The following is a 27,377-nucleotide window of genomic DNA, read 5'->3' as shown; positions in this document are numbered from 1 at the left end:
GTCCCGTGTTGAGTGACGGGTGGGTCGAAAAAGCAGCGGCGTCAGGTTCGGCGAGTCGTTTAACTAGAGACATCGCGTTGATTCATCTTCCCCGCAGCACTTAGAGCGACCGATGTAAAACCTATTATTGCTGACCATATGACAAAGCCGGTGCAGTACAGTTCCTTCCGCGAGTTTCCCAACACAATAATGAAACGTGATCTAAAACCGCACGTTTGCGCAGCGGCAAAAGTTCAAACGTCATGCACGCACCGGCAGCAACTGTTCCTGTGATTGCCAGCACAATGATACATTCTCCCGGATTTATTACATCTGATCTGGGTTTTTGTTCCTAGAATGCGCGTTCTGATCTGTAGTGTGCAGCTGTGAGCCTCGGATGTCTCGCTGACTGCGCACTTAAAATTTAAAACGCATGCACTGTGCTGTCAGGCGACACGCCGCTTTTATTGCTCCCCGTGTTGATTTGTATCAACGGTTCTTACTGCGTGCTTTCCTGTTACAAACGAACCGGCTTGGCGGGGTCGGTGCCACTGGTGGCTTGCAGGCGCATGTATGTACCATCAGCGTCTACTGAAACGAGATCTGAAGCGTGAACTCGAAAACACAACGAATGTTACCTGCTGGAGAGGAAATACACGCGGGGTCCATTAACAGAGCACTGCTTGCGGCTCCGACGTGAAGGTCAACGGTGCCAGCACCCAGTCTCCTTCCTTTAAATGTCTCGTTCTGCTGTGCCTCGCAGATGGCCTGTGGCGATGAGGTGCGCTGAGGAGGAGCGGAGCCTGCGGTGGTGCCCATCCGGCCGATGCCGAGCTCGTCGAGTTCGCTGGCCCTGCCGCTGCTGCAGCCGGCCGCCGACGAAGAGGCCGCCGAGCACGATGACGCCACGGCCGCCACGGCGCGCAAGCAGCTCTGCCTGCGGGCCGGCGACCAGACCGAGAGCGGCGACGCCGGAGGCGACGAGGACGCGGGCTCCTCGCACTCGTGGCAGGTGTACAAGGGGCTGGCCTTCTCCTCGCTCTCAAGCTTCTTCTTCTCCATCTGCACCGTCATCGTCAAGAAGCTCAAGTGCGTGCGTAGCCGCGAACGGGAGTTTCTGCTGGGTATCTCGCTACGTTGGCCCCAGTCTAAATGCCGTATCAACGCCATTTTGGGGGACAGGATGGCGCTAAGTTGCTAGGCACTCTAGCCACTTGCTAGCCACGTGTCTTTGCTAAGGGCCGGGGCAGCGGATGAGGGAAGAGCCATAGTTGGGTTCTAGCATTAGTGGCTGTTGAGGAAAGGAACTGACGCAGCAACTGTCTCGCTTCTCGGCGGACACCTTAACAAGGCTGTGAGAAAAGGGAGGAAGGTGGGAGTGAAAGAAGAAAGAGAAAAAAAGAGCACAATTGGGCAGACAATGGAAGGGAAATGAGGGGCTCGTTATGACATGCGTACGAAGGAAGCCAGCAGTCATCGAAACCAAGGAGCATAGGGTGGAGATATTCCCTGTGCTCCTTGGCTTCGGTGACTGTTGGTTTCCTTCGAATATGGGACGATTAGGAGAACTCTAAGCACGAATTAGCCTGTATGGGAGTTAAAAGGGAGTCAGGTGTCCTCTAGCGCACTCCCCTTTTAGGGGCAGGCTGTGCTGCCGATGTACGGGGGTAGATCTCGATAAATAAGTACCTGATTTTTTTTTTTTTTTCACTTAAGATGTTCCGCAATTTTCAAAAATAGGCTTTATTATTAAAAGAGCACTTTTTTCAGCATAGCATTGTCAGCGGTGTAGAGCAGCAGAATACAGTTAAAACGTGCGAACTAATAGACTGGTTAAGTCTCCTTATTTATTGAGAGCTGTGTAGCCCACCGTAAATAATAGCTGTATCAGTTTCTAAAATTCCGGAAACGCATTTACCCTCGGCTCTGTGGCCCAACAAATTTTGGTTATTTCGGCGAGTTACGTGCACTGGAGGGGTTCCTTTGCCTGCAAACTTTTCGAAAGCGCATTTATTTTGGCGCAATGTTGGCAAAACTTGTTTAGCCACAGCGCTGAGGGTAAATGCGTTTTCGAAATTCTATAAACTGACATGGATTACGCCTACGTTGGGCTACACGGCTCTCAATAAATATGGAGAATAACCGACATACGTAGTTAATAAAGTAACTACTCAATACCAGTCAACCAGACTGTGAGTTGGTACTTCTTAGCCATGTTCTGATGCGCTACACCACTGAAAGTTTTCTTCAAATTCAAAAAACCTATCTTTAGTAGTTGCAGAACAAAGTGAGCCACCTTTATACGGACTGCTTGCTCTTGGCAACGGAGACATGTTCCCACCGCAAAGCATAACGTGATGCAGTTGGCAATGGGAGGAGGCTTTTAAACGTGGCACTGGAATTTTTGAGGTTGGCAAGTAGGGATTAAAACTTCAGTTGAAATCTCCGTAACTGCTTGAATTTCGCATGATGTGAAAAGGGAATGTGTTTCCGCTATTAAACGTAAGTATTCCGTATTTTTAGTGGTGGAAATCTACCCCAGGTCTTGGGCATAATACCCTGCCCCTAAAACGGAGTGCGGTAGAGAACGCCTTACTTGCCTTTTACTCCAGTATGCATGCTAATTCGTGTTTAGAATGAAGGGTGAACTGGAATAGGGGTGTCCCCGTTGCTTCCATGCATGCGTTTGCGTGGTCAGCATCATGCCTCGTCTGTATTTCAATCAGTGTTTCAGAGTGACATATAGGCACAAGCGAAATTCTCTTACGCCAGCCCACAGCTTACGAATTAAACCGTGGAACGTAGTTGATTCGTGGCACTCGAATCGTTTCGGCCCACCAGCGCCAGACTTTCTTTTGATCTCCGCCATGAACAATTCTGCTGGTGCAGCTACATCCCCGCAGCCGAGCTGGCGGTGGTGCGCTTCCTGGGCATCCTGGTGTTCACTGCGCCCCTGGTGGTGGTCAGCCGCGAGCCCCCGCTGGGCACCAAGGGCGTGCGGCGGCTGCTGATCCTCCGCGGCCTGCTGGGCGCCACCAGCCTGTTCCTGCGCTTCTACGCCATCCACTACATGCCCATCGCCGACGCGTCGGTCATCATCTTCAGCGTGCCCGTGTTCGTGTCCGCCCTCGCCAAGCTGTTCCTCAAGGAGCCGTGCGGCTTCTTCCACGTGGCCGCCGTGCTCGTCACCCTGGTCGGCCTGGCGCTCATCACCAAGCTGCCGCTGCTGTTCGGCGGCGGGGGGCCCGTGCAGGCGCGCGGAGTGGTGGCCGCGCTCTCCTCCACCGTGTTCGGCGCCAGCGTGTACATCGTGGTGCGCAAGGTCAAGGGCGTCCACCACTCGGTCATCATGTTCAACTTCGGCTGGGTGGCCATCCTGGAGACGGCCACCATCGCGCTGCTCACCACGCGCCTCGAGCTGCCCCGCTGCGGCTTCGACCGCTGGCTGCTCGTGGTGCTGGGCGCCTTCAGCTTCGGCGGCCAGCTGCTGCTGACGCGAGCCCTGCAGCTGGAGCAGGCGGGGCCCGTGTCCGTGGTCCGCTCAGCGGCCGACATCGTGTTCGTGTTCGTTTGGCAGGTGGCCTTCTTCGGCGAGGTGCCCGACCGGTACACCGTGTCGGGCGCAGTGCTCGTCACCGCCTGCGTGCTCCTCACCGGCCTGCGCAAGTGGGCCCTCACGCTGCCGGAGAGCTCAGCCACACGCGCCGGGCTCGCCTGGCTCATCTCGTGACACCGCAAAGAGCCTGCCTACTCGCGAGTCGGAACGCACGACACGTCTGCTTCCCCTCAGCCATGCACGGGTGGCCTCGGTCGGCGCATTCTCCAAAGTAAACTCGCAGTCTCGCTGTGCCTATCACCCGCACCTGAAGGACTGACGCACTGGAAGCTCTGCTTGTGCGAGAGCCGTGCAGGATTCGAGCAGGTTTATATCTTAGGCAGGAAGAGCATCCCCGAGATCGCGTTTATGTTCACCGACTGACAGATGCTGACGAGCCGAGCTGGCCCTTGCCTGCGCGACAGGTGGGGTATTTTATGTTCCCGTCGTTTCGGCGATGATTTGGGCTAAAACCGAAACCTAGTTTCTGCCGCCGCGTAAAAGGCGATGTGCACTCACTGCTTAGGCAATGCAGCTTTGACTTCTGGAACGACTCATGAAGCGGTGCGGGCAGTCTGAAAGGCCTAGGAAGAGGTGATGTGTCTAACGCACGGTACTCGACGCGTCGTGAAGAGCTGGGATCAGCCTCTCGCGCGCCAGTCTCCAAAGTGCTTCCCCTTTATAGGTAGCTGCGAACGCATTTGCATCTTAACTTCCTGACCGTCGTTCGCTGGCTTAGCTTGCAGCTGCGTTGCCACGGCGGTGCAACGCGTTCCTCGTGATAGACGAAGTGTGCTGGACTCAGCCCCCGACGGATGTTGGCCTGCGTAGGTGCTCTCCACAGGGCTCAGACGCGCACGTTGACGGGACGGGTACGAGCTTTGTCGCTTCAGGAGGAAATTAACTCGCGACACTTGCTTCCGTGCGCGGAGGGGTCTAGGAGCCTGGCCGGCGTTCCTGTAGGGTTTGTGAAGGTGGACGCTTTGCATCCTGTGGTCAGCGCCTCACATATCTCATATCGTGCTTGTACGTTCCGTACGGATCTAGCTGTGATAATAATTTTGAGATTTTGCCCGTGTCTACAGATGAGAACAAAATAAAGACAGGTTGATGTTTGTTATGGATGATGTGGTGTCACCTTTTCTCGTGGCAGTCACGATGTGATGCCACACGACGATTAGCAGGTGGAAGCAAAAAGGTAAGGATCTTGGCTCGCCTGTCGCTGAACTGGGCGGCTTTTGCGTTGCGACGGCTGCTCCCGTGCTAGTTTTAGTACAGAAGGAAATATCGGGGGGGGGGGGGGGGGGGGATTACGCGTCCTTTGGCTCTCTGCTTGCGTCACTGATGGGGGGTTAAATGTTAAGCTTCGCCTGTAAGAATGGAACACGACAGTCTTGCGACGCTGCCAGGGAGTCTGGGAGGGGGGGTATGTGGTTCTGCTTGCTTGATTAGGCCTCTGCTTTTCTTGTAACAGGATCCATGAAGTCGGTGGGTGCGAAATTCGGCAAGCGTGTTCGCCTTCGTATCTTGGCCAAACCCAAGTTGACCCACCCTGAATAAGCAGAAAATACGGCGCGGCCTCTTGTTTGGTCCTCGCGACATGTGTGATACTTTTTACCGCCATAGCGTTAAAAGTCCCGCTACGCAGCAAATCCGGCGTCGGCGTTGTTAGCGAGAAATCACGGGCATGGCTCTGACAGGTGGTCCCCAGAGGAGGCAGGGGCACCTAGGTCACGTGACCTTGTGGCGTCATCCCCTCCGTGGCAGGGGGGAGGCTTTTCTTTTCAAGACCTGGGGCAGATTTCCATCACCAAAAATACAGAATACTTACGGTTGACAACGAGCACAAATTTTCTCTTCAAAGCATGCGAAGTTCTAGCAATTACGAAAATTTTAAACGAGGTTTCGACCCCTTCTGCTTGCTAACCCCAAAACCTCTGGTGTTGTGCGTTCAAAAGCCTCCTCCCATTGCTGACTGTATCAAGTTACTATGCCTTGTAGTGGGTACACACCTCCGTTGCCAACAGTAAGCATTCCGTATATTTAGTGATCGAAATCTACTCCGTCGCGCGGGCTGCATACCCTGTCCCTAGAAGGCAGTGTGCTAGAGGACAGCGTATACTCGTTTTCTACTCCCATATAGGCTTACCCTAGTCTGGAGTATACGCTGCAGTATACGCTGAAACAAAATTTTAGTTGACAGTCGTTTCGTTCCGTGCGCAGGGCTTCGGGGAAGTCTGGACAGGCATACACATATTGCAGCAACAAGTTGGTTTGATCTGTCTTCGTTTATGGGGTTTAACGTGATGGCTCCAGATAATTTCGACCACCTGGGGTTCTCTAACTTGCACTGACATCGCACAGCACACGGGCCCCTAGCATTTCGCCACCATCGAAATGCTACCGCCGCGACCGGAATCGGACCCACATCTTCCGGGTCAGCAGCCGAGCGCCATAACCGCTCAGTAAATAATGTAAATAATTTATTATTCAATGGCTTTCTCTCATGTTTCAGTTTTTGTTACCATTTCAATTTCATTTTTTATTCTTCAGTCAGTCAAAATCAAAGCAAACATCATTGGTACAAGCATCTGTCTCCCGAGCTCCCCGGTGCTATACATACATACATACATACGTACAGTCTTTGTCAAAAGTAACCAGGCTGCATGGTTTGCTTCTAGCTTGTATAGTGGAGGCCTTGTGGCTTTCCTAAAGATCACAAGGTGTTGGAAGGTAAGAAGACCCGCAGTCCTTACCTTTAATGACCATTTCAGCTTCAGGGAAGCTGTAAGGGCGCCATTGTACGAGCTAGAAGCAAACCATGCGGCCTGGTTACTTTTGACAAAGATTGTACATACATACATAAGCACATACATACATACATACATACATACATACATACATACATACATACATACATACATACATACATACATACATACATACATAGTGGTTATTGTGCTCGGCTGCTGACCCGAAAGACGCGGGTTCGATCCCGGCCGCGGCGGTGGAATTTCTTTGGAGGAGAAATTCTAGAGGCCTGTGTACTGTGCGTTGTCAGTGCACGTTAAAGAACCCCAGGTGGTCGACATTTCCGGAGCCCTCTACTACGGCGTCTCTCATAGCCTTAGTCGCTTTGGGAGGTTAAAACCCCATAAACCAAACATACATACATACATACATACATACATACATACATACATACATACATACATACATACATACATACATACATACATACATACATACATACATACACACGCACACACACATACATACGCACATACATACATACATACATACATACATACATACATACATACATACATACATACATACATACATACATACATTACTGTGCATCTTTATGTGAAGACTTCTACAAAATTTTCCGCCTCAACCGCTCGATCGTTTGCGGTAAAACTGCACACACAGCTTGTCTTGCCTTGCAGAAAGTTTGACAACCGTACTCACTTGGTTTAGCCGCGCATGATGCAAACCCGCAATCATTTGCGCCGCGATTGATGAACTGAATGCCGCCAGCGCCGCGCTGGCTCCAAAGGGCGGCGCTGGCGTCATCAGTGATTTCCGACTGACGACTTCGAGAGCGACGCGACTACGCAAAATAGATAAGTACTTTCTTTTAATATTTTTAAAGTAGGGTGTGTTTAGTTTTTCATTTCATTTATTTTCTCCTTAAGGGCCCGAAGGCATTACATAAGGGGGAGGCATGATGTACATGATGTACATTTCTTGAACGTGGAAAAAGGTGAAGAGAAAGATATAATATACAACGAAGGCAAGCACAAACAAAAGCAAGAAAAAAAGACAGTAAAAAATGCAGAAATACATATAAGTGAAGTAACAGCAAACAAGCAAGCGCAAGAGAAACAAAATTGCACTATGGCGCAGAAATGCAACTAAACTAAGTAAGAAAAGAATACAAAGGGGACAGTCTATTCAGGATGGCTGAAGTTTTAGCTTATTACGCAATTGCTTTCTGTCTCTGCATTCGGCTATGTTTTCGGGTAAGGAATTCCATAGGACTATTGCATGAGGAAAAAATGAGCTACTCATTGCAAGGGTGCGGGTGGAAATTCGTGCTGGCTTAAACGGGAAGATCTTCTTAGTGGTGTTGTTAGCAGCTCATGCCTGGACCATGGGTGATAATAGAATGTGCGAAGAAGGCACAAACGAGATATGATGCGGCGTGATGCGAGGGACGGCAAGTCGAGGTATCTTTTCATTGAGGTGACGCTGGAATGTCTTGAATAGTTCGAGGTGATAAATCGTGCTGCGCGGTTTTGAATGGCTTCGAGGTTTGCGGCGAGGTATGATTGTGACGGGTTCCAGATGGCTGATGTGTATTCAAGCTTTGGTCTGACGAACGTGAGATGTGCTAGTTTTTTAATGTCTGAGGATGAGTCGGAGAGACTACGCTGCATGTAGCCGAGAACGCGTGAGGCTTCGGAGCAAATGGTTGCAATATGTGCAACCCATGATAGCAATGGTGTCATGTGCTGGCCAAGATATTTGTATGATGATGTGTAGGCAACGGGGGTAGAGTTGAGGTAGTAGGTAGTCTTAATCTGGTTGCGAAGGCGGGAAAATGTCATGACTTTACATTTGGTCGTGTTTAAAGGCATGAGCCATGTTTCACGCCAAAGTGAGATAGCGTTTAGGTCTTGTTGGAGGGTGCACGTGTCGTCTTGGTGAGTTATGGCGCGGTATACGATACAATCATCGGCGAACAATTTCAGTTTAGATTTGATGTTGGAGGGCAGATCATTGATGTAAATTAGGAACAGTAATGGGGACAACACGGCGCCCTGAGGGACACCGGATGTCACGCTCGAGAGTGGAGATGTGTAATTGTTAGCGCATGTGAACTGAACACGTCCTTTCAAGTAGTGTTCTAACCATGATAACAGTTTTTGTGTTAAACCAAGGCCGGACAACTTTAGCAACAAGTGATTATGAGAGACACGATCAAACGCCTTCGAAAAATCTAGAAAGATGGAATCAATCTGGTAATGGTCGTCCATTACCAGGCTGTTGTGGGAAGTGCAGGATAAAGAATATAATTTAGGTCAGTGACCTATATTCGGCCGGGTCTATTCTGGCCGCCAGCTATAGTTTTTCAGTGCTTATTTGTGAGTTAACTTTTTAGAAAGATAGTTATTACTTTCTAAGTGATCGATCGGCATTTGCGGTAGGAAGAATTTTATTTTATTTGTACACGTGTCTTCAAATGTTTTCTTTTTTTTTTTTTTGAGCCCGTAGATATCTTAGCATTTGGTGGTAGCAATAATCGAGTGCTGCTAAGATGGTTAAGCTACTGAAGGTTAAATGTAAGAAGTGTGAGGCGTCGGTGAATTTAAAAGAAACGCGATTCGAATCGGTGGAGGAGGCCGAAGGCGCAGATTTTATGTGCAAATGCTGCGTATTAGGTGCACGCCTGGACTGGGCTGAACAGGCGAACAGCAAACTAGTGCTACGTATGGATGCTCTAGAAAGAGAGTTACAGGTAGAGAGGGCAGAGAAGCGCAAACTTCAAGAGCAGCTTGGTCAGTTGGAGTCAAAAATGGCTGACACCGGCATTGGAAGCCACATTGGCGGACATTTCAGCGCCAGCCACGTGGATGGGGCTTGCACTGGCATGGACAGCGATGCGCAAGTAAGTCAGACATGTTCAGACAGGAACAGCTACGCACAGCTGGCAGCTAGGAAGTCTAGAGGCGATGGAGAGAAGGGGGGGAACAAGCTAAACACAAGGAATGAGGTCACGGTCACAGATAAGAGGCAGCAATATCCGGAAGTTAGGAGAGAGGAGCAGAGTACGCTAGTGCTTATCGCTGGTGACTCAAACATGAGGGGCTGCAAAAGAGTTATACTGGAGCGCGTAAAGGGTGATAGGCGGGTAGCAGTCGGGGTATTCCCAGGGCGGACAATGGACGAGGTACTGAGAGAGACAAAAAGTGAACTTTCCAAGAATGTTGCAAGGCGTAACTTGGTAGTGGTAGCGGCGGGGCTAAATGATGTCCTGAATGGTGACGCCGCACAAGTAGTGAAAAGATTAGCTGAGGGAGTTGACGGTATAAGGGCGATAGCACAGCAAGCGCAGATCGTGGTGTGCACAGTGCCGGAGGTACAAAAGGAAGGAATGGAGAGGTTGATAACGACGCTGTGAATCTTAATCGAGAGATAAGGACGCTAAGCCTCGTGAAAGGCTTTGAGGTGGTAGACGTAGACAAGGAAGTGCACAGAGCAGGCTTGGGCAGAAGCTTTAGACGAGATGGCATCCATCTCAGTGGAAGGGTAGGAGAAGAGATAGGCTGGCGCCTGGGAGGCCGAGCGGTAGCTTTTTTAGGGGGTCCGCGGTGGCTCAGGGCGTAGAGGTAGGTAGAAGCGAAGTAGTAAATGTAACAATGGCGGCTGAGCGCAACAAAATGGCTACTAGGAGGCCCAGAAAGAAAACTACGAAAAAGAAATTTAACGCCAGGATCAGTTACATAAACATGCAAGGGGGTAGAAAGAGAGCGAAATGGCTAGAAACAGAACAGCAGTTAAAGGACGAAGAAGTAGGTGTGTATGTTCTATGCGAGACACATCTGAGGGATCTAGAAGATCCACCTTTAATCGATGGCTATGTCTGGGAAGGGTGCAACAGAACGACAACGGAGAAGAAGGGGGGAGTAGTAGGCATGCTGATACATCAAGGAACAAATCGGCAAAGAATAAAATCAACTTGCAGAGAACATGTCTGGGTATGAGGTATAATTGCTGGTGAAAGGACATAGCTAGCGGTAGTTTATTTAGAGACCGGGGACAAATGCCGGCAAGAAAATAAGGATCTAGTTAAGTGCCTCAATGACGATATAAAGCAGTTTGGAGACGGTGCCGATATTATTCTGCTTGGAGACATGAATGACCACATCGAGGATATGGATGGAAACACAGATTGTAACGGGAAGTTAATGCTAGGCTTCTGTGAGCGGCACAACCTAGCTATTGTCAACAGAGAAACTAAATGTGAGGGAAAAATTATGTGGGAATCCTGTAACAGGCAGACAACCATTGACTACTGTCTAATGTCGCAGGGCATCTATAGCAAGCTGGCAATAATGTAAATATACGAAGAGGGGAAGTACAGCCTAGGAAGTGATCATAAACGTATTAGTCTACAGTTGGGAGTCAAAAGAGAAATGCAGTGAAGTCAAAAAGACAACGCAAAATTAAGCGACGAACAAATAGCGCTAATAGCAGCCGACATAGAGGAAGAAATCGAGAAACGCCCCATGGAAAAGTGGGATTACAATCAGTTAGAACTACCCATCACCACAAAAATGAAACAAGTGAAAGGAGTAAACCGCTGGAGAGGAAAGAGGAAGCCACGAAGCTGGTGGAATATGGAAATTAAGGAGGCCATCGAACAACGATGGGCGGCTTCAAGGGAACACAGAGAAGCAAAGAGGGCGCAGTTATCTGAAGAGGAAATAGGCGAAAAATAGGAATCTTATCGACAAAAGAAACAGAAAGTTCAGGTCCTCGTCCAGGCTAAAATAAAGCAGTCCTCTGATCAATGGCTGGCTGAAGTTCGCGATGCAAATAAAGGGGGGCCAAGAAAATTCTGGAACCATATAAGCTGGTTAGGAAAAACAAATCAAAGAAAGCAGGAACAGATTAAAGATTCTGAGGGAAAATGTTTAGAGGGAGACGACGCTGTGAGCTACATTACGTCAGTTATAGCTGCGTCATTTAGCGACGGCAATATGGTAATCTCCTCAAGGGAGGGAGCAACACAGGACAGCACAGTAGAGAACATCTTAGAACTGACTAGTCTTAACTGGGAAAAGGCAGAAGCGAATATTCCTGAAACCACATCCGCAGGGACAGACGAAATTCCAATTAAGCTGATTAATGCACTTGGCCCAAGAAGCAAGGAAACGCTGGTAAAAGCATTGGAGACAGTCATAACAAATAAGGAAATTCCGCACAGCTGGAGACAGAGTAAAATGAATTTGATTTATAAAGGGGAAGGAGACAGGATGAACATAAATCCTTCCGTCCGATTACGATAATATCTGTTATATACAGGCTGGCGATGCAGGCGGTGAAATTAAGAATGCAGTCGTGGGTAGAAGGTAATAGGATGCTCGGAGAACTTCAGAATGGGTTCAGAAGGGGTAGGCGATTAGATGATAGCCTGTTCGTGCTTACCCAATGCATAGAAATAGCTAAGGCGGAAAACAGACCTCTGTATTTAGCCTTTCTGGACATAAGCGGTGCATACGATAACGTGAACAGGGAACTCCTGTGGAACATATTAAAAGGTGTAGGTATCGGTCATGGGGTAATTGATTTCCTACAGGAAATCTATCGAGATAATAAAGTTGGAATTACATGGGAAGGAATAAAAAGTGCCACAACTGTGGGGGTACACAAAGGACTAAGGCAAGGTTGCCCTCTATCACCGCTGCTGTTCATGCTTTATGTGATAAATATGGAAAGAAGGTTACAAGAAAGTAATCTAGGTTATAATTTGTCGTACAGATTAGACGGAAATGTAGTTGAGCAGCGGCTCCCGGGTTTAATGTATGCGGACGATATTGTACTGTTAGCAGATAGCCAGGAAGATTTACAAACTTTGGTTAATTGCTGTGGAGACGAAGTAGACGCTCTAGGTTTCAGTTTTAGCGCAACTAAGTCAGGTGTGATGATTTTCAACGATACAACTGATCAGGTGCTTACAATACAAGGCCATGAAATACCCAAAGTGGCCGAATACAAATACCTCGTGATATGGCTGAACGAAGGGCAGATATACACGGAAAAGCATCTCTTAGGGCAAAAGGACGAAGATACGCCGGGATAATGAAACATAGGGCATTATGGGGTACAACAAATATGAAGTAATGAGAGGTATTTGGAAAGGAATAGTGGGTCCGTCCGTCCGTCCGTCCGTCCGTCCGTCCGTCCGTCCGTCCGTCCATCCGTCCATCCGTCCGTCCGTCCGTCCGTCCGTCCGTCCGTCCGTCCGTCCGTCCGTCCGTCCGTCCATCCATCCATCCATCCATCCATCCATCCATCCATCCATCCATCCATCCATTTCAAAGAACCCGCGCACAATAGCTCTATGCCGCGCACTAACGAACGCTCGTCTCAGCGCCTTTCACGTCGGGGCGCTTTCCTCTGGAGACAACAGATGGCGCCACGCCACCGCCAATCTTCGCAGCGCGTCAGGAACTGGAAAGTACTGCTTGGTTGAAGTGGATGCAAGAAAAATCTACGCTCGAGGTACCGCCAAAACAAGACAGGTGTCAGTGCTGAACACCTTTCTGAAAAAGGTGTTGGTATCATGGTCGACGCCGCCAACGTTGGGCGCCGCTACGCATGGAGGAAGGAAAGAACTTCCTCCATGCCGCTACGTTTCCTCCATGGACGTCAAAACATGCGGGATGTGCGAGAGCGCCGCTGAAAACGAACACCTGGTGACCTGGTGCTCGTGTGCGAGAAGCCCTCCCCCGTCTAGGGCACCTCGATACAGCATCACCTTGCCGAAGGCGCTTGGCTTCGGCTCAAGATGCGCTTTACCAATGCCGTACGTGGCTCGAGACTACCACCAAGTGACGGCTGACTCTGTGGTGGGGTGGGGTGCAAGGACAGCTTGAGCCCAAAAAGTAACCTCCCCTTGAGCTGCCGAGCAGCAACTGTGAGCACGCTGGAACGAACACTTTCATCGAACACGTGATCATATCTTATGTAAGACGTGTGCTGCTTATACCGACAGTGCTACAGTGCTGCGCCCAACGTTTTTAGATCCCTTTCAGTTTGAAAGCTGCGGTGCGCGGATTGTCGCCTTTCCGTTTCTTTCCGTGCTGTGGCGCTCGCCACGCTGTTTGCCCGACCAGCGTGACCCTTCGCGTCTACGCCATGGTCACCGCCGCCTGATTTGGAGCAGCCAGCAGATATCAGCATGGAAGATATCAGCTGTCCTGTGCCAGTTGTTGGCAGTGACGCTTATCTTACAGTATAAAAAAACTTCAAGCAAGGGTGCTTAAAGCATCCCACCAAAAAGATGCTAGAGTTCACCAACATTGTAAACAAAGCAATCCCGAAGGGACGTTTTTTGGGAGCTGCTAGACGAGCTTGAATTGCAAAACAAATTGCTAATGGTTAGGCGGGGAAATTTTTAAAAGTCTTCACGATAAAGATGGTCTATATATCAGACGCTAAGTACATTTACAAATAGCATATTTACACGTAATTAGACATATCACACTACAGCTTTTATTTCTGCACAAAATGCTAACATGTAACCTTAGCATTCTACTGTTTCGAAACCGAAACCTATCCGAAAACATTTGACCCTCAAGGTGACGTTAGCAGTCGCAAGGTGAGCGGCATCATCAAACATGGCTGGCGAAGGCAGCTTGTTCTTGGACGCTACTCGAGAAAATTCGGTTCCATGCAAAAATGATACGCCGGCGCCAACCTACAACTGGAAAGATATTACGAAAGAATTCCGGGAGGCCACGAGGGAGCTCGAACTGGGTGAACTCGTGCACGACGAAATGTTCACTCTGTTCGAAGCGATGTCTGCTATCGAGATGATGGACCCGAAAATGGATGCTGGAATGATGTGCAACTTCGGCAACAAGAAAGTCATGAATTTCGACCAGGCCGTGGCTGCAGGTGCACTCAAGATAGCCGACCTGACCTCGGCCGAGCACATCGGCATAATAGACTCCACGCTGGCGTGCCTTGTAACGTGGTTGGAGGGGCACTCGCTTGCGCAGACCGTGTTCACTAACTTATACTTGCACAAACCGCACCAGGTTGAGGACAAGGTGATGAAGGCCTTCTCCATCTGCGTTCTCAAGATGGTTGACATGATTAAAAACTTTGTCACCAAGGCAGCCGTGTTCGAGGAAGAGGACTTCCAGCCTGTCGTGTACGGTTTCAAGCTAGCGTGGGACGTTACCGAGGTTCGGGCCGCAGGGATGATGAAAGAGATCGAAGACGAGCTTTCCAAGAAGGTTAAAGCGACCAGGGCGAAGCCCGGTGAAGAGCTTGACGTAGCGCAGTTGGCGTGCCACGAAGAGGCAGTGGCGGTCTACTCGAGGGTGAAGTTCTGCCGCTTCTTCCAGCAGGCACTGATCGCCTTCAACAAGAAGGGTAGCGATGGCGTCGACGAAGTGGAGCGCCTCCTACAGCAGTGCCTCGAAGTGCTGCCCGTTCTGCGGCGCACCATCGCACTGGGCGTGCAACCTGACCCGAACGCCGAGGGTACCAACCGCGCCGACTACCCGACAGTGATGGGCTTCGAGCCACTGGTGAACCAACGGCTGCTTCCGCCAACCTTCCCGCGTTACACGAAGATCAAGCCGCGCGAGGATACCATGGACTACCTGGAGGCACTTATTGCTAGGCTGAGGCACGTGTGCCGCATCGTCGACTGCACTTCGTTTCACTCGGCCATCGATTTCCTCGGCGAATTCAGCAAGACCTGGCCTTGCGTCTTGTCGAGGTATACTTGGCACACCTTTTTTTGTCACAATCCTCTTTATTTGCTTAACGTGTTTGGAGTACATTAGTGCTGTCGCTAGTCTACAAAGCCTTGCAAAAAGCAGCCATTCATGGTGACTAGTTCCACGAGGCATCAGCAGTTATGGGCTACACATACGCTCAGAAGTGCATTCATTGATTAAGGCTTTTGTGCGTGTGCACCAGCACTGAGGCGGTAGCAGTTCCTGTGCAAGGTGTTGTATTTCTGTCCAATGCTGTACATCCCTTCTTAGTTTGCTGTTTCTTTTGTTCTGGTGGTGTGATGTCATTAGTAAATGTCTCTGTGCAGGTCTGTGGTCCAGCTGCTATACTTACCCGGCCCGGGCAAGGTCCTGGGCAACCTTAGTATGGTGGACGTTCTCAAAGACTCGGTTCGCTCCTTTATCCGGCCACCCGTGCTCTCACAGCGAGGCAACAATGCCCTCGGCAATCATCCCCATGCCCGTGAGCTTGTCGATGCTTTTCTTGCCCACTGTGTGCGGCCCTTCACTTCCATGGTGCACATTAGTGGCCACAACAGGGCGCGCCAGAGAGACAAGCTGACGCACCTTCTGGAGGAGCTTGCTGTGCTACAGGACGAAGCAGACCGGCTTGACACGGTGCTGCACAGTATAACGCTCAAGATGGAGTCATCACTGCCACACCAACCTCAACAACAGCTGGCCTGCTTCACCACATGGGTGCTGCACCATGTCTTGCGCACCATGATCCGCTACCTTCTGTCGGGCTTCGAGCTTGAGCTGTATTCTGCACATGAATATGGCTACATCTACTGGTACCTCTACGAGTTCCTCTATGGCTGGATGATTTCAGCACTCTCGCGTGCCGACGCTTTTTTGATGGAACAGGAGGCACGTGCCGAGCAGCTTCGTACAGGACGGCCCGCCAAGAAGGGCAAACGCCGAAAGAAGCCCTGCCCCCATAGTCGTGAAATCTTTGTGAGCCAGGCCTACCAGAACCTGTGTGGTGGCTACTACAAGACGTTGGCAGGGTTTACACTTGATGGAAAGCTGCGGAGACCGTGTCCAGAATTTGACAAGGAAAAGGTACCTAGCAGTGTCTGCATGCACAGCAACAAGTGCAGATTAGATAAAAAATTTACAGCAGCTTGAAACAATAATGAGTTGAAGGCCAATCTTAGCTTTGCTTTCTTTAGCTTTTATGTCGAATCAACCTCTTTTTTTTTTGTCCACTTTCTCCCTTGTCCTGCTGTAGTCTTGCCGATCATTCCCCCACTTCCAGCGAGCCTAACTATACGCAGAACTGTTACTTTTACGATACCACTTTTCGTATAGCGCTCTACCTTGTGATCACGAAGTTAGCATTTAGGAGTGCAACCAATGTTGTTACATTGTCATCAATTATGTCATATTGGATCAGTCAACAGGTGTGTTCTCACTGCCATCTTGAGCGGCAGTGGTGTTGATTGAGTAGGGTTGTACCCTCACCTAACCTCACTAATGCTTGATGAGAGAAGTGCTATCGCAAGTAACGGCATGTTGTGGTTGTGGACGAGGTGTCACTCCTGGCTGCACAAATAAAAGAGAGTGGAGAAAAATTCAAGTTAAATGAGTGCGATACAAACACCAAATTTTGGTTGTACATTCTTTCTTTGTGATAATGCACAAGGCATTCGCATGCATGAATTGACGCATGGTTTGGTTTTGGTTTTAAGGGGTCTAATGTCCCAAAGCAGCTCAGGCTATGAGGGATGCCGTAGTGGAGGGCTCCGGAAATTTCGACTTCCTGGATTTTTTTAACGTGCTCTGACAACACACAGTACATGGGCCTCTAGAATTTCGCCTCCATCGAAATTCGACCGCCGGTTGCGACAGTCGAATTTTGATGGAGGCGAAATTCTAGAGGCCTGTGTGATATTAAAGTTCAGTGTACATGAGAATTGTGGCTTCTTCTTGCGTTGTCATTCCATCTCATTAAGCAGACTTGCTTAATTAAGCGTTGTAGGGAATTGAACTGACAAAACAATGATTATATTGCATTTTTTTATGCCTCATGTGACCTATATTGAACTTTGACGTCACAGGCATCATTTGGCTGTAGAAACTTAAGCAGCATGTGACAAGTAATTAAATTATAAATTATCAGTTAGGCAAGTACCAAGTGGCAGTCCATGTATGCTAATATATTGCGCATCATTATGAAGAAGAAGGCACACAACACAAAAATTTGTGTCTGTGCTTCTTTTCAACAGAACAACTAAAACTCACTCTCGTACCTTTAATTTCTCTGCATCTTTTGCATGTTCAGTGAAACATTGGAGCATCACTTGTAGAACACGTTGCAAGGTTCTTCTCACGAGCGACAAAGCAGTGTTTCGGGTCCCGTCTAATGCCATGAGCAAGACGTGTACTTATTACAAGAAGTGTGCCTTCCACAGGCGTTTCTTTCCTGGGCACGAATCCAGCCACGATAGTCTCATTTCAATGGAGGCTAAATGCAAAAGTTTCTCATGTGCTGTATAATCTCAGCACATGTTGAAGAACAACATATAGCCTTAATTAATCCACATCTCTTATAGCCCATGTGTTGCTTCAGGATGTTAAACCCTGCAGTTTGCATGTGTTTCGGGTGTAGCTTGTCTGCTTGGTGACCATTGAATCAAAAAAGCAATTGCCATAGAAGGACATAGCATTTCTCATGTAGTTTGGCTCTTTTCAGCTGTGGTGTCTAAATTTAATTATATTTATTTGCTCATGATTCTTTGTGAGTGTTAATGTTTGCTCTGAGAGAAATTGCTTTGTAATGGCTGTCTGCATACAATTTTCTTGTTGTGCTGCAAGATAGGTATTACAGCACAGATGTCACTTGTGTTGCAGGTGCGCTACGAGCATCGGTTTGCACCGTTCAACAGCATCTTGACACCACCCCCCGTGCAGTATGCCCAGTACAGGGAAATGACCGACCCGTACAAGTACCAGCCACCTCCCACACCAGAGGACATGTACCTTGCTGCCTGCAAGTGCTTCCAGAATGCACGCATGCTGCTGGACAATGTGCCTGACCTCAACAGTGAATTGACAAGTGTGATGAAGGTGGCCAAGACAAACTTCATTGTTGTGAAGCTGCTCCTCAGTGGCCACAAGAAGGATTCAGCCATCTTGCCAGAATTCGACTTCAGTCATCACAAGAATTTTCCCATCATCAAGATTTGAACGGCAACACGGCACACATCTTTTTCTCTCTCTCTCCCTTTTTCATTATGAACGCAGTTCAGCACTGTCGCATGTTGGAAAGGTGGCTGTGCACATAAAGGACTTGTTGGGTTATCTTTTCTTGCACATGAAATAATGCAGAATTGGCCACCTCAGTTATGCAAGTACTGCTGCATTACAGTTCCAGAATAGAATGTGCATCAAATCATCAACATTGGTGTATTCTTGCACTATGTGCTAGGACTGTATAATTTTTCAACTATTGTTGTTATTTTGCACACAGGGGCTTACATTAGGGACATATGAATCATTTTTGGTTAGCACTGTGAAGCTGGCTAGGAGCTTGATGGCATAGCTTGGTGCTAAATGTCAAGTACTAAGTGAGTAGCAGATGCGGTCATGGCACAGAAATGAAGCATTCTCAAGCCTAGTCTCAGCTGTGATGTCATTTGAAGCAGATGAGGCAACTGCAGAAACATGCTGTTTGCCAGTGGCCATATTTGCAGAACACAGTGATGCTAAAAGAAATGCTTTGCGGGAATAGTTCAGCCAGTTGTGCCCAATATTATATTGCTGGGCTGGATCAAAGGTTTTAGTGACAAATGTATGTGACTCAGATTGGTCGTGTTGAATGGCACTCACTAAATACATCACTGAGTGCCAAGATTGCTCTGTCATTTTTATACATGCTGAACATGCACATAGAACAGTGTGTGTTCGAACTGAGTTGCATGCTTTTTGAGAAATCTGAACTGCAGTAACTCTATGCATGCAGCGCATTCTATTCAGTATGGTGGCGTTATGAAAGGATACAGACAGTGTTGTTATTTTGTTATCAAGTATGAAACTGTTGTCATAAACCCTTGCTAGCTATGCTGTTTCTATTTGTAAATAATGTTTAATATACAACTTAAATAAGTCTTAGTAATGCATCATGATCGGACACAAGTCATTGTTTCAGCAGCAAGAAGGGAGAAGGGTGTAGATAAAGAAAACATTTATTATTTAAAATAAAGTTTTTTGCACTTGTGTTTCAAGTCTTTGAAAATTTTGCATACAACACATACTCACTGGTGACATGGCCAGTTTAATGGTGTAAGGGGTGCGAGAAAAGTTAAAGCATTGCGATAGTTATGCATGAATTAAATTGTAAATTGTAGTTGTGTAAAAAGTAGCCTTGGTGTCTGCACAAGGGCATAGACAATCTGCTTGCCTTTGCCTCACAAGTGCTTATGCCTGTTGTGATTAACATGCTCCTGAACAGCAAATCCTGAACAGCAAATCTGAAGTATGCACCTGCTTTTCAGTAGCAGTCAGCACTGCATTCACTCAGACAACAGCAACGAAGCTCAGTTTCAACAACACTCAACTTCAGCAATGCTTATCTTCAGCAAAGGAATAATGGCATTTTATGGACCCTGCAGGTGGGCTGCAGTACAGGCAGGTCACCTGCTTTCCTGCATCATGTAGATTGGCCAGCCTTGCCCCCTTTCCGCAGAGAAATTGAGTTCGAATGCGGGAGAGAAATGGGTGGCAGTTAGGAGAAATGCATATAGAGTAGGCATAGCTGTGCAAGGTTGGAGCAAACAAAAAAATTACTCTAAGCTATCTGGCACTTCGTCCCGAAGTGTGTACGTGGAGTTGGGGCCCTCTTGTAGCCTTTCCTCCCCATTCCTCAAATCATTTGCTGATACCCTTACTAAATTCTCCATTAAAGTGGCATTTGATGCATTCATAAATTTATTGATTTTAATTTATTTATTGAGCCTGTCAATTCATCGCCGATCAATATTATGTGGAAGAGTTGAGGGACCTCGATCCACAGGGCAGTACATAACGGATGTCGACATTATCAAAGATCAATATACCGGTTTTTATTCAGGTGATCGTCGCGCAAAGCTGTGTGCGCTGTGTGTTAGAACGTCGCGTCGGCGGCCCTCCATTCCAGCGGTGTTGATGTCGGTGTCCGGGCGGCGTTGTGGCTTTGTGATTGAACGGCGGCCAGTTGCCCGTGGAGACGCGCTCTCGGTCAGTCTGGCCGGCCGACCGTCCGCGCTCCTGTGCTCAGTCGGCCCGATCTCGCCACGCCGTCCGTTGGGGGCTCCGCACTCTCGCCGGCCGCGTTGCCGCTGCTGCGTTCGCGTAAGTCATGCTTCACTGCATGCTTTTCATTCTGGCCCTCTGCGTGGACAGTAGTGCTGCTGATTAAATGACTCGTATAGCTATATTTGTAGTGGTTGTAGTTTTTCGGTTTAACATACTCCTAAACTGCACGTGGGGTATGAAGGACATCGTTGTAGATAGAGGGCTTCGGATTAGTTTAAACCACTAGGGTTTCTTTTATTATTTTTTAGGTGCACCGTGGTCGCTCAGCACATAGGAGCGTCTTTTTCATCCGCCTCTATTGAAGTGCGGCCGCCGCGTCCGGGATTCGATCCTGCGAGCATGGGCCAGACAACTTGCCACAGCTGCTGAGCGACCGCAGTGGCGCCATTCATTGCGATTCATATGTGCACAGCCAGGAAGCACCTTATCGTACATTCTGATCTAAATAGAGGCACCGGCGCTCACATGGTTTAGGGTACAAGATTAGGGTATACTTCCGGCATGGCGCGATTTCACGTGCGATGTCGAACACGGTCGCGAAATATGTGAGGGTTTGGGAAAAGTGTCACTATCGTCGGTCCGAATGGCTTTGTACCTTTTATTAGGCATGTGATCTCTTGTATCGGCTCACGAAACTTCCAAAATGTATCGCAGATGTTTGAGTGCTTGTATGTAGTAATGAACGTAGTATGCACCTGGACGGATGAAAGAACCACTTGAAGTCCCCGTGCACGTCATCGACAACGAAATGAGAAACAGATGCCACACAGCTTGTCTTCGGGCAGCGAGCTCGAGCTTGAGCCGAACTGGAGTGTAAACACATCAACGTGTATGGGACTTCGAATCTACCAAGCACAGTAAGGACGTGATTGGCCTCTCGTAGAGGCAAAAATTGATGTTCGCACTAAATTGCGCTAGAGTAATCACGGGGTCTATTTGTAGTAGTAGTACGAAACTTTTATTGACAAGGAAGATATAAGACTCGAGGAGAAATATACAATAGGTGGTGTCTTCATTTCAAGACTCCACTGGCCTTGGCCGCCGCTTTAGCCTGCGCAACGAGTGCGCGCCGCTGACCAACCTCTGAGCTGAGCAGAGAGGTCTCCCATTGCTCCTTCGTTATGTGCTGTGGGGTCTCCCTCTTCTGAGAGAAATTTCCTACATAAGAACTGCTCTGCCCCCCCCCCCCCCTTTTTTTTTGCGATTCAAAGATGTCCATATGCGCATATCTTTGAACACTAAGTTCATTAACAGGAATTCAGGGCAGCGCCCAGCCAGTTCCGCTGAGCATAACTTCCTATCACGTTCTTTTCTGCCGCCACTCGGTCATTACCTTTTTTTTCTTGCGTCACGGATGACTTCAGCGCGCTATTCTTGAATGCTCAAAGCCATGCGCCACTTGGCGGCAGTCAAGGGAACTAGAAGCGGTTGTCCCGAGTTCCTGTTTACATTAGTGGGCACGAAACACGCATGGACAGGACCTCTTAGCAATATGGCGCTCCTGATTTTTCCCTCGGACGGAACTGCTGAAAACTTATTGGAAGACATCAAGTGCTCCTCCCTTCAGTCTCTTGAGGAGCATTTGAGTTGAACATAGACGGCGCCAGGACATTCGTGGTGGGGTGGCGCGGAAAAGCACGAGGCGAGGGGGTGGGGGCAAAATGTTGGTAGATATGATGCCTCTGGGGCGTTGCTCTTCGTAAAAAATAAAACTAATAACCAATACGCACTAGTGAGAGCTTCACATACCTGTCAGGGGGCCGGGCTGCACTATCATAGTATATGAAGCGTGCGGCAGATTTTCCTTCGCTCCGGCAAATTTTTGGAGCGGCGACCTTTCACCTCCCCTTAGCTCCGTCACTGCAGCTGAATGGAAAACTCTTCAACATCATTTATTCGTAGTTGACCGTCCGGTATAGGACGCACCTAGCCTTCCCTTCCACGCTGTTCCTTCAATAAATCATTGCTGATTTATGATACCTGCAGATCGAAAACTGCGTACGGAGTTTTCGGAACTGTTCAGGAGCGACAGAGGATGAATTTTTCTGCTGAAAGTTCCACCTTTTAAGAAATATGGCGATTTGTTGGTTCAAGGCGATCACACGCGTTCCGTCTGCTGAGTGTTCGCGGAAACTGTACTTCACTCGCCTCCATTTATCCACTTCGCGGCTGTCACGCAACGACGTGCTGCCATATTTCGCGTTAGCATTTCGCATTAAGCGAAGTGCTTAATGTTCTTCGCGAATCGCATCTAGTTCCACCCCCTCATTATAGCGCGAATTTTTTTTCGCAGCTTCGTGTCGTACAGGTAGGGTTCCTAGGGACCCTAGTACAGGTGCTGCCGGTTTTGTCCGCCATTTTGTCTTCTGATTTGCGTTCCTTGACACTTTATAACGCAAACAAATGTGCCATATGTACCCATTAAAAATTGCAGCGTGCAGTATATAGTAGATCTTCGTGCTTGCCGAATAAAATGTTGCAATGAATAGCTTTTATTGATACGCCACACAAACTCCAAGAGCAGTGGTGAACGTCCGGGCAACAGCAAAAAAGCACACCGGCTTTTGTATGTGCATGTATGTATATATTTCGCTTTTCGTTATGGGAAACCATCGAAGTGTTCCCATATTGTTTAGAATATCCGAAGATTCGATTTAACCGATTCGTCTTTACGTCGACTTGCCGTTTATATTGACTTGGCTTTCACACATTGCATATATTTACTAAATGGCATCGCTCGCATTGTGTATTTGGTAAGGCAGAAGAAATTACCTTGATTTCGGCGACTATGCCACGTGGAGCGATGCTTTTTTATAAATATGCATTGTGGGAAATCCAACTGAACATGCTTACTAATGCGTATCTTTGACGTTGCATACTTCGAACCGCATTGCCGATTAAGAAAATTTAAAAACTGGGTACACCTTCGATTTTGACGGCTTTACAAGTTAATATTGCCCCCTAAAATCCAAAATAAAAATGTTGGTTAGTTAATTTTAGTTAATTAACCGCCTATAGTTATCGAGTCCATAATGCCCGCCTTGATGTAAAATCTACCTACACGGCATTAAGGATAGTTGCCGGGCCAGTTGCCGGCATTAAGGATAGTTGCCGGGCCAAATCTACCTACACGGACCGCACCGATGCATAGCACGCAGTTATCAAAATAAAAGTCTGTAAATATTTAAAAAAAAAATCACTCCTTAATTGGCTTTCAGGGATTCTGCGTCTGAGCAGCCGTGGCCTCGAGGTATATATGGTCTTTGGAACTGATGGTCTCGAATCGCGCTGCCCTTGTTGCCCTGGCCTCGGGCTGGACTTTCTCAGGGTGGACAGTTTGGAAAAGGAGTCCGCGCCTTCAAACTCCGTCACTATGTGAGCTGTGGACGGGCGCGAAAAGGGGCCGCAAATGAGCTTCACCGCAAGACACGAATTTGATGTTCGGCGGTGGGGCAAATTACGGGTCCCGTCGAATCGCCGGTCTGTTGAAACGCCTTCCTCTAAAACGATTTTTGGCGTGGAAGCCCTACCGTTGTAGTTTCCCAAGGTAACGCGCCCCCTTTGTTTCGTGCTAGTAACAGAATGCCAGCGCTACTGAACTCTGCTTCTGCCCTCACTATATTCTTTTAGCGAAGAGCCGCACTGGCCAACCCCCGGCCTTTCTTTTTTTCTGTGGCTAAAGAAAAAAAAAAGCGTTGTGCGTATGGGAATGCACCCAATCCACCGTTCCTCCGCAAATCACTATTAATCAGCTCTGCAGGGCTGCGGCTCGACTGTGGTCAACACCGTACGTGTCCCCGCGACAGATTAATCGGGACTTGCATCAGGATCGTGACTCGGGGCCGGACTCCACCGGATCCACGTACGCAGCGGTGTTCGCAGAAGCCACGCCGGCCCTGACCTGTTTACGGGACAGGGAACGCGACCTCGGGCTCTGAGGCTGGCTGCACGTGACTTCAGAGCCATTTGTTGCCCGGAGCGACAGCATAGCTTTGGGAGACGCTGAGAAACAAGGGCGTGAAATGCGGAGAGGCCGGAGCGTTCTGTCACCTCCTCCCCCGCACCCCCTTCCGGCCTCCCCAAATTTCATTATTCTGTGCGTTTACATGACCGCGACAACGTCGGGTAGAGTTAGCCTGTTGGGATCAAATTTTCCCGTCGGGTTCGTGTAAACACTAGCGGGTCGGGCTGAGCCAGCCAGCCTCATTGCAGAGGGTAGGTTCGGCCCAGCCCAACCTCAGGTGCGCCGGTGTTCACTGTCAAGATCTAATTGTAAATATGCAGTCGTCGAGTCGGGGACACCTTGCTCAGCCCGACTCCTGAATCGACCCGCTGCTGTCGGGTAACATGTAAACGAAGCTATTGAGAAAGAATTTGCCATGCCATTAATGCGTTAGCATTAGAAGGATCTCAGGGACTCCAGAACGGAGGGGAAAGGAGGAAGTCGCCTCCCCCCGCCTTTATCACCATCTGTTTCCGCTCATGAAGATTTCTGCCACAGACTTCAATTTTAGGTTGGTTTATGGGGTTTAACGTCCCAATGCGACTAAGGCTATGAGAGACGCCGTAGTGGAGGGCTCCGGAAATTTCGACCACTTGGGGTTCTTTAACGTGCACTGACATCGCACAGTACACGGGCCTCTAGAATTTCTCCTCCAAAGAAATTCAACCGCCGCGGCCGGGATCGAACCCGCGTCTTTCAGGTCAGCAGCCGAGCACCATAACCACTGAGCCACCGCTGCGGCCTACTTCAATTTTAGGACGTTATCAATGTAAAGCACAGCGTGGCTGAGCTGGTCGGTTTTGTAGCCACCTAAACCAATCATTGCTAACAGAAGTCGCTGAATGACTGATTCTTGTCCATGAGCATATGATTTGCTGAATTGAAACAGTCAGCGCAAACTTTCTTAATGCAGTCGGTCATGTGTCGTGTGTACATCTTTATAAAGCTGCCCACTTTATTTTAAGTTTTACATGCATTAAACAAATGTATCTTTTAAGAATACAGAATGAAAAAAATATTAAAAAAGAAATAAAATTGGATAAATATATGAACAACAGTTTTTCAAATATCAACAACACAACAAACTAAACGTCCTATCCCTCAACACACACAAAAAAAGTTCCGGAGTCCGTGAAGGACCTGCGCGCGATCTTTGCAAGCGGAAATGCCGACCGCCGTCCCTCGGTAGCCAGTGGCAGCTAGGTGGCCTACCTGCAACTGTGGATGGTGGCAACCCGCCCACAGAGCTAAGTATATCACTTAGTATATCACTCTAAACAGGAAGGAGTAAAGAGGGATTAAACTTGTCCTCTAGTGTACACCCTTTAAAAAAAGAGTGCGCTAGAGGACAGCTTACTCCCTCTTTACTCCCACGTAGGTGTATTGGTGTTTAGAGTGACACTACCTCGAATGTGACAAATTTTTGTGTATGTATACCTCGGATGTAACAAATTTAGTGCGTTGGCGTCGGCGTATTTATCAAACCTAAGTGTACCATTTCAGATATTAGGAACTTCAGTGCGTCATCCTCGGATATAACGAACGTTTGGCTGCTATATGTTTGTTTTATGGGAGGTGGGGCCTCTCAAGCCACAAAACCGAAACCTTTTCTCGCCTTCCTTACCACCGTTTGTTGCACAGCGTTTTCTCGCATAAGTTTCTCGCACTTCATATGGTTGTGTGATTGTACATGTGTGGTATAATAAAAAAAAGCAAGCTAAAAATAAAGAACAAAAAGAAGACGATCCACTAAGAGTTTTTTTTTTCTCTCTTTCTTTACTTTCTTGGATTTATTTTGTCGCTTCAAGATGGAAGCACTGCGCGGTGGTAACTCTCGTGCATCAGAGTGTATGCACTTGTTTTTGCTCACTTACTGTGCACTAGCTCACCATCGCAGATTTGCCTGAAAGTAACAGATTCCACTTTTCAGATATGGGCATAGCTTCATACCGGATTACGTCTGCTGGGTGCGCAAGCGCCGGCGGAAGTATTGCATGGTCACGCTGGACTGAAGGTGCGCTCTGCACATCCCTGTGCGACCTGCGCAGCGCATTCCTGAATGGTGGTGTGGTGGTGTGACACTTTTTAAGGCGTTCAATAGCTCCTGGGCCAAGGTGACGAGGGCGCGTTGCAGGTTCAGGTCCTGGGAGGTAAGCCAGATGAGCCACGGTGGGGGTGGCGGGAAAGGGTAGGCGGAGGACTGGAAGGCTACGTGGCACTGTGTAAGGCAGTGTTCTATGTCTGCATACGTGTGTGGACAGTTTGGGCACTGAGGTGTGGAAGTGTCCCGGTGTAGATAAAGTTTGGCTGGTGTACGATATCTTATGTGAAGTCACTGTGTAGACTTTGTAACCATCATTAGCTTTGCAACTGAGCGTAGTTTTCGCTTCTTTCCTAAAAAAAAGAAGACAAGAAAGGAAAAAACCGCGACCTTTTTGTTTCCTCCATTTTCATTTCACTCTCCTCACTCAAAATTCGTTGTTCGTTTTCCCAGATTCTTCAATTTTTATTAGCCGCTTAAGATAAGCCTGAATGAATTTTTGTCCTGGTTGGATCTGCATAAAACCCTGGCCAATCCCCCACCGCGGCCCCCACCGCCTCCGAGGCCCTCATCCTCTCATACTGAGGCCTTTTCACTACTCGCCAGGCAAGGCTTTTTGGTCTGCGGCAAAACCGCGCTAGGGAGTGTCTGGCCCCAATCCTGTTCAGTTTTGCGAGCGTGTGCGCCCAAACGCCCAATGTCCACGCGACATCGGGGTAATGGTAATAGGGTAATGGTATGCAATAGGTTCCTAACGAAACTTTTAAACGAGCAAGAAGAAGTATGAGGCATTGAACAATTAATGAATTAGAGAATGAAGTGGTCGGAGTTATGGATAAACTTTACTTCAGAAAAAGAAGTTGAGGTCTTCGTGAAGTGAGGCGGTCAGGAGCTCTTGGCCCCTGACGATCT

General features: G+C 48.4%; 3 protein-coding genes across 9 annotated transcripts in view; all 3 read left to right on the top strand.

Annotated features, from left to right (window-relative positions):
• The window catches only part of LOC149364979 (solute carrier family 35 member G1-like), a 63,505-nt gene extending 58,811 nt beyond the window's left edge, over window positions 1-4,694 (top strand). For 6 of the 7 annotated variants that reach the window (XM_089574984.1, XM_089574988.1, XM_089574986.1 and 3 more), the window contains exons 2-3: window positions 743-1,068; window positions 2,869-4,694. In XM_089574984.1, the coding sequence (XP_089431110.1) occupies window positions 806-1,068; window positions 2,869-3,709 (1,104 nt within the window). In that variant the 5' untranslated portion in view covers window positions 743-805 and the 3' untranslated portion in view covers window positions 3,710-4,694. Of the gene's footprint in view, window positions 1-458; window positions 551-742; window positions 1,069-2,868 lie in introns of those variants that run through there. The other variant, XM_089574989.1, reaches the window with a different exon arrangement.
• Window positions 4,695-13,963: 9,269 nt separating this feature from the next.
• Window positions 13,964-19,346, top strand: Naa35 (N-alpha-acetyltransferase 35). The gene is made up of 3 exons (XM_089574983.1): window positions 13,964-15,104; window positions 15,432-16,188; window positions 17,980-19,346. The coding sequence occupies exons 1-3, from the start codon at window positions 13,990-13,992 to the stop codon at window positions 18,313-18,315; spliced, it is 2,208 nt and encodes a 735-aa protein (XP_089431109.1). The 5' UTR covers window positions 13,964-13,989; the 3' UTR covers window positions 18,316-19,346.
• Window positions 19,347-20,279: 933 nt separating this feature from the next.
• The window catches only part of LOC149364977 (lisH domain-containing protein ARMC9-like), a 46,603-nt gene continuing 39,505 nt past the window's right edge, over window positions 20,280-27,377 (top strand). Inside the window, exon 1 of the mRNA XM_089574981.1 lies at window positions 20,280-20,457. The gene's annotated coding sequence lies outside the window, so the exon portion shown is untranslated. The remainder of the gene's footprint in view (window positions 20,458-27,377) is intronic.

The sequence above is a fragment of the Amblyomma mixtum genome, chromosome 2, assembly GCF_055824585.1.
Source record: "Amblyomma mixtum isolate Tamu chromosome 2, ASM5582458v1, whole genome shotgun sequence".
Lineage (NCBI taxonomy): Eukaryota > Metazoa > Arthropoda > Arachnida > Ixodida > Ixodidae > Amblyomma > Amblyomma mixtum.
The sequence above is the reverse complement of the archived record's forward strand: the minus strand, read 5'-3'. Positions and strand labels throughout refer to the sequence as shown.

Excerpts from the sequence above, each read along its gene's own strand:
- Naa35 (XM_089574983.1), top strand. The coding sequence starts at position 13,990 with ATGGCTGGCGAAGGCAGCTTGTTCTTGGACGCTACTCGAGAAAATTCG. Across the intron at positions 15,105-15,431 it reads TGGCCTTGCGTCTTGTCGAG|GTCTGTGGTCCAGCTGCTAT; the intron begins GTATACTTGGCA and ends GTCTCTGTGCAG. Across the intron at positions 16,189-17,979 it reads CAGAATTTGACAAGGAAAAG|GTGCGCTACGAGCATCGGTT; the intron begins GTACCTAGCAGT and ends CTTGTGTTGCAG.